The 11,321-nt window shown below is 31.6% G+C and overlaps 1 protein-coding gene across 1 annotated transcript; it reads left to right on the top strand.

Annotated features, from left to right (window-relative positions):
* The first annotated feature begins 5,034 nt into the window (after nucleotides 1-5,034).
* Nucleotides 5,035-11,101, top strand: LOC137837865 (sucrose synthase 7). Its single transcript, XM_068647021.2, has 15 exons — nucleotides 5,035-5,280; nucleotides 5,578-5,710; nucleotides 5,826-5,980; nucleotides 6,072-6,264; nucleotides 6,399-6,517; nucleotides 6,893-7,109; nucleotides 7,356-7,451; nucleotides 7,598-7,771; nucleotides 7,905-8,021; nucleotides 8,104-8,270; nucleotides 8,806-9,030; nucleotides 9,128-9,694; nucleotides 9,778-9,916; nucleotides 10,277-10,473; nucleotides 10,771-11,101. Exons 1-15 carry the CDS (start codon nucleotides 5,168-5,170, stop codon nucleotides 10,922-10,924), a joined length of 2,766 nt encoding a protein of 921 aa, XP_068503122.2. The 5' UTR covers nucleotides 5,035-5,167; the 3' UTR covers nucleotides 10,925-11,101.
* Nucleotides 11,102-11,321: the final 220 nt, after the last annotated feature.

The raw sequence follows: 11,321 nt of genomic DNA, 5'->3' as shown, positions 1-11,321 counted from the left end.
TCACGAATCTAATATGATGCAAACTATGTCGTCTTTGTTATTGCCGTTGAGAAGTTTTATTTTTTCTTGTTGCGTGGATGATGTTAGTTTTAATATAATAGCATCTTGCTTTGTAATAAATCAAATGGCAACTCTAACTGTTCACATTTATAACCATATAATAAACAGGCTCGATATGGTATAGCAGGTTATTTCATTACTGTTATATTATTATTTCAAAATATATCTCTTCATCCAAGATTTGAAATATATATAAGCATGTAACCTATATTAAGAAGATTTGTCCATTGATTTAGACATTTAGAATATCTGTCATGCTATATTCTAATCCTAATGTAAAATTCGACTTTTTTACTCATGCACTATTTCTACTTTTATTTTTTCATTCTGCACTTTTTTGTTTTATTTTCTATATAACACCTTTTTGATTTCATTGTATTTTCCAAAAAAAACTCTTAAATTTGATTTATGGAGATAGTATTTTTAGATTTTCTTATTTTTTTATTTTTTTATGGAAAACTATAAAATAAAATAAAAATAAATTTAAGAACCAATAAAATAAAAAATAAAAAGAAATTAATAAATTAAAAAGAATTGATAATTTTAATTTTGGATGTATTAAAAAATAAATGTATTGGTTGTAAAAAAAACTACTTTTAATGTTTAAAATAGTTAAAAAATAATCTAATTGTTTGAAGTGGATGTATATGTAGTGTTTTGGTGTGGTTAGGGTTTTTTTTTTGTGTGGTGGATGACGGTGATGCAGGAGTTGTGGGTGCTGATCGGTGGTGGCGTGATAGCCGGTTGAGACGCTGGTGGTGGCATGATGATTCTCTTTGTTTGTATTCAAGGTGTATTCTTTCCTTAATTTTTTAGGAGTCACGATTTTTATCAATATTTGTGATAAAATCAAGAATTTTAGGTTGTGTGGCCAGTGGGACGGTGGTAGCTAACTAGGGCTAGTCGACAGTATGTTAGCCTTTGAGAATGACAAAGAGTTCTATGGGTTTCCTTATCTCATGGGCTTGTTTAATGGATCGAGAAGTGTTCTCTAATAAGAAAGCGTATGCTATGTCAGGACAAAGGAAGACTTTTGCTCAGGTTTTGAGAAATATATGTGATATTTATTTGTTCCAACTACCTACTATTTGTATTAAGGGAGACATAATTGCTGTCCGGATTGATGAGACAAATTACTTGGCTAGTCTTGAGGATTGCAAAACCATTTTCATGATCAGATTATTTTATCTAAGGGGGTAAACATCTCACACACATGGATTTAACTAAAAAATTGCAGAGCTCTTGGACTGTGAAAAGCAATTCTTCTTGGAAAAAGTTTATATGAGTTTGAGTTCGCTTCTTTAGAAGACATGCGATGGACCCTTGGGATGAGTTCCTTGAAATTATCTCTTGGTTTCTTGAGATTGTATGCTTGGACAAAAGACTTTGTTGCAGCTACCATGAAGAGTACCAAAACTTAAGCCTGGATTAGAATTTACAAATTGCCTTTGGAGTATTGGAGACCAAGGGCAATATTTTCCATCATCAGAGGTGTTCAACATTTATTTTTTGAATGTTCTAATGCTTTGCATATTTGGAGAGATCTTTCTTACTTCTCATTTCTCTAATAAGGATGATATTCTTTCTTTTATTAAGAGTGATGGTAGTTATTAAGCTTGTTGTGTACTTTTTTCTACTTGGATGATATAGCGTATGAAGAATTATGCTAGATTTCAGGATAAAATTGAGGTTTCTAGGACTATTTCGGTAATTAAAGATTTAAATTGTCTAGTGTGAAATTCGTCTATAGCTTCAATGAAGACTGATATGTTATGATATGTTGGACTTTAACGTGATTAAGATTTTTGGTACTAATACTTATAGTAGTAAAGTTCTTCGTCTTCTTCTTGTTATATGAGAGTTTCCTTCACCAGACTGAGTTAAAATTAACACTAATGAGGCTGCTAGGGATATCCCGGTCTTGCTACTTGTCGAGGTATTTTCCTTGGGAGTATGTTAGAGTTTATTTTGCTTTCTCTGCATTTCTTGAAGTTCAGATTGCTATGGTTGTTGAGTTTTATGGAGTTATACATGCTAATGCTATGGAGAAAACTCAAAAGACGGGGCTTACTAATGTCTGACTAATACTTATTTTAATTACAGTGGAAAAATCAGGTTTAGAGTTACTCATATTTTTCGTGAAGGGAATGCGTGTGCTGATAAGTTTGACTAATTTAGGATTTATTCATAGAGAATCATTTTATTGGTATAATAAGCTTCCATCTAGTTTGTTCTTAGAATTCTTTATGAATAGGTATAGTCTATCCATGTATTGTTTTTGTTAACATATATGTTTTGGTCTAGTCCCCTCACATTTTTGTATTTTTTTTAATAATAATACTTTTCTCATGTGATGGCAGATGATTGTTGTTACTTGAGATGTCAGCCTAACTGAGATGTCAAGTTGCACAATGATGCCTAACATGAAAGCTTTTATAAAAAAAAATAGTTAGAAATATAATTATTGAATAAAGAAATAAGTTTTTACAAAATAAAAATAAAAAATAAAAAATGTTTAGTTTAATATTTTTTGTAAGAATGAAAACAATAAAAATTTAAACCCTATAACAACAAAAAAGTTGAATATATAAACATAAATTAATATTTTTTTTTATTATTATTGATGATGTAGTTATGTTAATTTCAAATAAAAAATTCAAAAAGTAGCAATTGAAGTGTTTATCATAAAAACAATTTATAAGGTTAGTAATAACCCAAATGTGAGAAAACTCACTAGACAATAATGTGCATTGTCAGGTCAATCTTCCACAATTTTTTTTATTATTATAATATTAAAAAAAATAAATTACATTTAAAAAATATATTATATTTATTAAAATGTTGCATTACATAATTATAGCAAAACACTATATCATCTTGCAAGTAGTAAAAATTAGAAATATATACAGTTAGTAAAAAAGCTAAATTCAAAATGCGAATTATACAAGTTATGTCAATAACATTATAATTTATTAATATACGAATTATAGTAAAATAAATAAATTCACTGACTAGAAACTTAACATACAGGTAAAATCACGTTTAAAGAAGATTGTTTGTTTCCAATAAATTCATTAAAGATGTCTACTGCAATAAATTAAGATATTTCCTAGTTATTAAATGAATAACCTCCAAATATTATTATAAATGAATAATTTAAAAGATATAAAAATAATTATTGAATTCATCATGCCGATATAAATGTTCATCAATTGAAAGGTGGGTGGGGTATGTTAAAATAGAATCCATTTATAAAATGCAGAATTATACATAAAAATTAATCTCCATCGTTGAAGCAAATACAATTAATTTATTGGTATTTTATGCACATAAATTTTTTATTTTATATAATTAAAATTATAATAAATTAATATTTGTATTACAGAATATGTTTTATATAATTTAATATAAGAAATAATTTTAAATATATAAAATGCAATATATTTGTAATAAGTAATTTATATTATGACATAATTATTGAAATTATAATTTCTTTTAAAATACTGAAATTTACTGGAAACTGAATACTTTAAAAATGATAGATTAAAAGATGCTATATATCAAATGTATCCGTTTTTAATAAGAAAATATATTAAATACGTATACGTTAGAAGAATGATGTTAAATAAAACTGAATAGTTATATATATTATTATTGCGAGTAAAGAGTTATTATTTGTTATGCAAATAATTGCTTTTATATTCTTCATTAAAAATATAAATAATAATATTGTCAATTTTTTTGTTTTTGTTAGTGATGTTAAGTGCAATGAGTATTAGTTTAGCAAAATTTATAAATAAAAATTCATGGTTAGGAGTGCAAGAGTTTAACACAATAGACTTGATTATCATAACAAATAAAACCTAGTAAAAGAAAAATTAAAATATTAGATTAAAAAACTCAGCGGAGTAAATTAAAAAAAATTAAAATGTTAGTACTATTTTAGTTTCTCATTTATTTATTAATATTATTCATCATCTTCATATTCCATCTATCTCTAAATTTAATATATAAAATAATTAAAAACATTTCTCATTATAAGTCATATTTATATTATAAGTTTAAGACTTGATTTTTATAAGATTCTATATTAGTATATGACCTAATGCTTTTCACTAGTTTTAATAATCATTCATCCTCATCTCAATAAATAATAAATAATTCACTAATATCAAAAGGTCAATTGAAAAAATGTAATGATATTTTAACAATCTATTTTTTTTTATATAATCATACTATAACCTTAATATTATTGTTTTAATATTTTTTTATATTATTTAATTATAAATTTACTTTTTATTATATATATTTACTTTTAAATCTAAGATATAACTCCAATAATATTCAAAATATCACTTTTTAAACAATTCTCACTGTACTAATTTATTGGATATTTAATATGATAAATAATTATGTTTTTTAGTAAATTATTATGTCACTTTTAAACTTTCATATCCCAGTTAATTAAGTTTTAATTAGAATTATGATTTTGTGAATGTGAACAAACTTTTTTTCTAAAAAAATAGATGGATAATACCTTTTTCTTAAACAACTGTTTCACAAAATTTTTAATAATAAAATATTAAAAATTAATACATTTAATTAATATAGTTATTCAATAAAAAAATCATTAAAATAGTTATAGGCAAATGTAAATCTGTCATAAACCCTTCTCCTAATACCACTTTCACCTACATAATCTTGAAATAAGAATTTATTATGTATCACAGTTAAGTGCATGGGTTTAAATCTAGTTTGCAGGATTAGCAAGCAATATTAGTGAGAAAAGTGATGAAGAACAACATGTGCACTTGACATGGAATAAAGAAAAGAACAAGGGTGTTACCTCACACAACAACTTCATGTTCCTTAAACATTCTTTGCCTCCACTTTTAAATATGACACAACAGAGAGCAATCTATATTTTGCTTTGTCCCTCATGCTCAATATTTCACATATTCTTTCCTTGCTTCCACTCTTTCTTTCTCATTATTCAATCCTTCCACAAGTCAAATCCAATATAAATACTCTCTCTCCACACCCTCCAAAACACCATGCACAAAACTACCCTTTCTTAATTCAGCACCACTTGTCATTGTCCTCAAAAATGGCTTCTTTTACCACCTCAACCTCGTCCTTGAAGAGATCAGATTCGATCACAGATAGCATGCCAGATGCCTTGAAGCAAAGCCGGTTTCATATGAAGAGATGCTTTGGCAGGTACTGAATGTCAATAGACAAAACTCAGACAAAGCAACTTTGCTACACTTGGTCTTTTTTTTTCATCAGAATTCAAATTTTACCTTAGTAACTCGTATAATAAGGGTGCATTAAAAGTCAGCATAAATTTCTGAGGTGAATTCTGATTGGAAAATGTACCACAAGTGCCTTTTTATTAGATTTGTCTTGTGTCTATAGGTTATACTCAAAAGGGTTTCATATCTTTTTGTGTTCTGCACTTTGGCTCTTTCATTTCTTTTCCTTAAGGTTTTTACATGGGAGGGAAATGTGAAACAGGTTTGTTGCAAGTGGGAAGAGGTTAATGAAACAGTATCATGTGATGGCGGATGTGGAGAAGTCAGTTGAAGACAAAACTGAGAGGAAAAAACTTTTAGATGGCATGTTGGGTTACATCTTCAGTTGCACTCAGGTACACTTTTTTTCATTTCATAGCTATTTGTCTCTTTAGAGAGACTCAAAAACATGGGGGGGTTCAAGTTCAAGAGGATAATATAGCTTATGGAACAAATTGGAATTGTGTTCAGGAAGCAGCTGTTGTTCCACCACATGTTGCTTTTGCAGTGAGGCCTAATCCTGGCTTCTGGGAATATGTTAAAGTGAATGCTGATGATTTGCAAGTAGAAGGCATTGACGCTGTAGAATACTTGAAGCTCAAGGAAATGATATTTGATGAGAAATGGTGAGTCTTTTAAGCTCATTCACATTGCCCTTTTGGCTAGCCATGTTGTGCCAATGATTAGTGCAGATGCTGAACATACTTGAATGTGCAGGGCAAATGATGAAAACGCTTTGGAGTTAGATTTTGGAGCTGTTGATTTCACCACCCCTCGCATGGTTCTTTCTTCTTCTATTGGGAATGGACTAAACTTTACTACCAAGATCTTGACCTCAAAGTTGAGTGAGATCTCCCAAAGCATAAATCCTTTGCTGGACTACTTGTTGAGCCTTAACTATCAAGGAGAGGTAAATAAAGGCATGAGTAAATCAAACATTGAAATTTATACACATGAAAAAAAGGCAATAAAAAATGATTTTTGTAATAGTGGAAGAACAGAGTTTAACAACAGTGACTGCATGTTTCTTTTATCAATGTGCAGAGTCTTATGATCAATGACACTTTGAATACCATGGCAAAGCTTCAGCAAGCGCTGAAGGTGGCTGAAGCCTATGTATCTGCACTCCACAAAGATACACCATACCATAAATTTGAAGACAGGTCAACATCTATCTCTTTTTGCTTTATTCCTCCATTTTGGTATTAGTGAATAAATATACATAAAAAGATTGGAAAAATGGTTAAGAATGTTCAATCTGATGTTTTTAAGGTGTCAATTAACTTCATTTGAAAATTCTATTGAGCCCATTAGATGGTTTATTTGATATATGTGAAAAATATTTGAAAGAGAATAATGAATTAACACTATTTGCTATTTTCTTTACTTTATCTTTCCTGAGCTAAGATCTTAAGTAAAAATAGCTTCCTACTTTCTGATTGTCTGTTTGTCTCTTACTTTCTTCTTCAGTGCCTTGGGAACCATATGAACAAGGGAAAACTATTTCCATAATTGACAATCTCTATTACTGTGTGCAGATTCAAGGAATGGGGATTTGATAAAGGTTGGGGCAACACTGCTGGAAGGGTTGGAGAGACAATGAAATTACTTTCTGAGGTACTAGAATCAGCAGATCCGGTGAAATTGGAATCACTTTTCAGCAGGCTTCCAAACATGTTCAACATAGTTATCCTCTCTATTCATGGATACTTTGGCCAAGCAGATGTCCTTGGATTGCCAGACACTGGAGGCCAGGTGTGAATTCCTCCTCTTCAATGTTGAAACTAGGAAAAAGTACTCAAAACTTTGTTCCTGAATATTTTTGATTTGAATGAATCAATTGGAATGCTCAGTGCATTGACTATTCATGTATAAGTAGCAACCACTCTTGAATCTAGCTGAGTTTCACCAAAATTATGACCATTTTTTTTCTTCTTGTGTAACACTACTATTTAATGCATAACTTTGATGAGTCTGAGGCTGTTCTTTTTCTTATAACAGGTGGTATATATTCTTGATCAAGTGAGGGCCTTAGAGGAGGAGCTACTCCATAAGATTGAGCTGCAAGGCCTTGATGTGAAGCCTCAGATTCTAGTGGTAGGCCACTGAATACTAACTTCTAACATTATAAAAACTAAGCTTGAAAAGCAAAAGCCATCACATATATTATTCTCCTCATTTTTCTTCTGTTTCCTTTTGCTTCCTATATCTTTAAAGGCTCTGAACTTATGTTCCATGCACAGGTAACTCGTCTTATACCAGATGCCAAAGGAACCACATGCAACCAAGAACAAGAACCTGTCACCCACACTAAGCACTCCCACATTCTCAGGGTCCCTTTTTATACAGAAAAGGGAATGCTTCGTCAATGGGTCTCCCGTTTTGATATCTACCCTTATTTAGAAAGATTTTCTCAGGTACGTAAACAATCATATCCCCCATTTTCCATAATGAGAGAACGGAGAAGAATAAAGGAATGTAACATGAAACATGAAACATGTGCTTATGCTTGTGTTTCTCTTTTTATTCACATGTCTTTATCATCAACAGGATGCTACTGCTAAGATTCTGGATATCATGGAAGACAAGCCTGACCTCATTATTGGAAATTACACTGACGGAAACTTGGTGGCATCCTTAATGGCTTCTAAACTCGGAGTGACTCAGGTTCATTCATTCTCCTATAGCTTTTGCACAATCTTTTCTTATCATCACTTGGAACTAAAACTTATATCCATAACAAATGAAGGCAACCATTGCTCATGCTTTGGAGATGACCAAATATGAGGACTCAGATGCCAAATGGATGGCGTTTGATGATAAGTACCACTTCTCATGTCAGTTCTCAGTTGACATAATAGCAATGAATGCAGCTGATTTCATTATAACTAGCACATACCAAGAGATAGCTGGAAGGTACACCTCCTTTTCTATTGAGTGGCACGTTCTTATATGCTAAGTATTATCTAACACAAACACTCACACAGACACTGAACACGACACGAATACGAATACTTCGACATGTATAATCTCCAAAAGTAGGACACGAGAAACATCTATATACTCTATAATTATGAATTATATAAATTGACAATCAAGATTTATGTGAATAAGTATGACTGAGTTTTTTCTTTGTGGGCAGAAAGATACTTCTCATGACTGTTTCGAAAGAATTTGTTCCTTATTTCTATAATCAAAACAAAAGTTTATACAATAAGTTTGATTTTTTAGAAGATCATTTTTAAAATTGTGTTAGAATAGTGCTAGAATTGTCTGAGACCCAAAAAGTATTTGTTGAATTTGACACTTCACCCACATGTGTGTCATTGACCAATACATATGTTCGACACAAACACATCATTTAAAAGGCAAAGGCATTTGAGAGCTTCATTTGTTTACCGTGTGGTCAAAAGTAGCATAAGGATAACATTTCACTACTTTGTTTCATCAGCAAGCAAAAGCCAGGACAATATGAAAAACACACTGCATTCACCATGCCTGGACTTTGTCGCGCAGTCTCCGGCATCAATGTTTTTGATCCAAAGTTCAACATTGCTGCACCTGGAGCTGATCAATCTGTCTACTTCCCTTCCACAGAGAAGGACCAGCGGTTGACTTCATTTCATCCCGCTATTCAAGAACTACTTTATAGTAAGGATGACAATGAAGAACACATGTGAGCTCATTCCACTTTGCCCTCATCATTTTATAGTAATCCAAATTTGTCATCTCATTGCAATGGCCTAATTCTAACTAAAATATGATTTGATCAGAGGCTTTTTGGAAGACATGAAGAAACCAATCATGTTCTCCATGGCCAGGCTTGACAAAGTGAAGAACCTTAGTGGCCTAGTTGAGTGGTATGCAAGAAATACGAGGCTCAGAAACGCGGTGAACCTTGTGATTGTTGGAGGATTCTTCAATCCAGCCAAATCCAAAGACAGAGAAGAAACTGAGGAAATCAAGAAGATACATTTCTTGATGAAGGAGTACAATCTAAAGGGGCAATTCAGATGGATTGCAGCTCAAACAGACCGCTACCGCAATGGTGAGTTGTACCGGTGCATTGCAGATACAAAGGGAGTGTTTGTGCAACCAGCATTGTATGAGGCCTTTGGTCTAACAGTCATTGAGGCAATGAACTGTGGATTACCAACTTTTGCAACAAATCAAGGTGGACCAGCAGAAATTATTGTTGATGGGGTCTCAGGCTTTCACATTAATCCTTACAATGGAGATGAGTCAAGTGACAAGATTGCTGACTTCTTTGAAAGGTGCAAGACTGATTCTGAGCATTGGGACAGAATGTCAAAAGCTGGTCTTCAGCGCATCAATGAATGGTAATTCTTAACCAACAACTGTACTGCTTTTAACAACATTCATGATTGAATTTGTTAACATAGGTCTTGTGTTTTCCCTGCAGCTATACATGGAAGATATATGCAAACAAGGTCTTGAACATGGGATCAATTTATGGTTTTTGGAGAAGATTGAACAAGGAGCAAAAGTTGGCAAAGGAAAGATACATCCACATGTTCTATAATCTTCAATTCAGACACTTGGTAAGTACTATAAAAAATTGAATTATAAGCTCAACTCAACCTAACCTTGTAAAATCGACTTAATCGACTTTTAAGATGAAGTTTTCATCCACTCATATATTACTCATATATTATGAAATGTCATTATCTTTAATCGATATGAGATCTCCAATAATAAGTTTGCTATATGATATTTCTTTCTGTCATAAATTCAAGAGCAATACTTCATACTTTCTAATTTCTAGAGGATAATATGAACATAACTTTTTACAACAAACTTCATTATAACTTCAATACATCCTGATCTTTTGATTGGTTGTACTTGTACTTCAAATTCAATAGTTATTGAAATATTATGGAAAACTTGTTATTGTATTGCAGGCAAAAAAGGTACCCATTCCTAGTGAGACATCCCAATATCCTACGCAAATGCCAAAGCCTTCTGCTCCATCTCCACCCAGAAGACCAGCAACAAAATCCAGGCATCAAAGAGTTAATGGACATGGCATAGTTGGAGCTCCTCTAAGCCTATTAACATCAGCAGTACCACCAAAAGTTAAAGACAAGCCAACAACAAAGTAAGTCATTTAATGCATGATGTGAACGGATCTCAAATGTCAAACTAAAAATTGAACTACAACTCTAGAGGAATGTTTATTTTAATCCATCTTTGCACACAAATCAAACAAAAAACAAGCAAAATGAATGAAAATCACTAAATTTATCAAATTAGTCTGTGATTGCATGAATACCAGTATTATGAATATTTGCTTGAGGTTCTGATAAATGGTGGCAAGTGAGGGATTATATTGATTAGTTTGAATGAAAAATAAATTAGTTTAACACCCTTTAAGAGCTTTCCATTTGCATTGCAGTGGTGAAGGTGTGAGAGATGGAACAACTATTCGTGAACAAAATGGTGGTGGTGTGTTTGGATTACGTTGGTTGATCTCCATAATTGCTTTTGCATGGGCCATTCATTACTTTTTAAACAATTTGGACCGTCTGTTGTTCACAAGAGAGCAATGATGGAATCAGAATCAAATGTTGATCATGTGATTTTAATTTTAACTCATTTCCATGTTTTTACTTTGAACATTTCTATTTCAATCTTGTTGTAAATAGTTTATGTGCCAAATAAAGTGCTAGTGGCACTTCAAGTTAAAACTTTACAAATTCTATTTCATAATAATCCATTATGTCTCATCTTTTCTCTGGTCTAAAGCACATAGATTGTAACACTATTGCAGAAAGGTTAAAAGAGGGCGAGTATTTTCACTTTACAACGATGAATTTCTAGTCACATTTGATGTACACGTAGTCTTATGTCCAACAGATAAGAAGGAGGCTATTTAGCTACATTCTTAAATGCGATTTATAAGGGCGGCTATTGTAAATAGCTGCATTCTTATATGCTTCAAAATGA

Source organism: Phaseolus vulgaris, chromosome 4 (assembly GCF_051622355.1).
Source record: "Phaseolus vulgaris cultivar YP4 chromosome 4, ASM5162235v1, whole genome shotgun sequence".
Taxonomy (NCBI): Eukaryota; Viridiplantae; Streptophyta; class Magnoliopsida; order Fabales; family Fabaceae; genus Phaseolus; species Phaseolus vulgaris.
The sequence above is the reverse complement of the archived record's forward strand: the minus strand, read 5'-3'. Positions and strand labels throughout refer to the sequence as shown.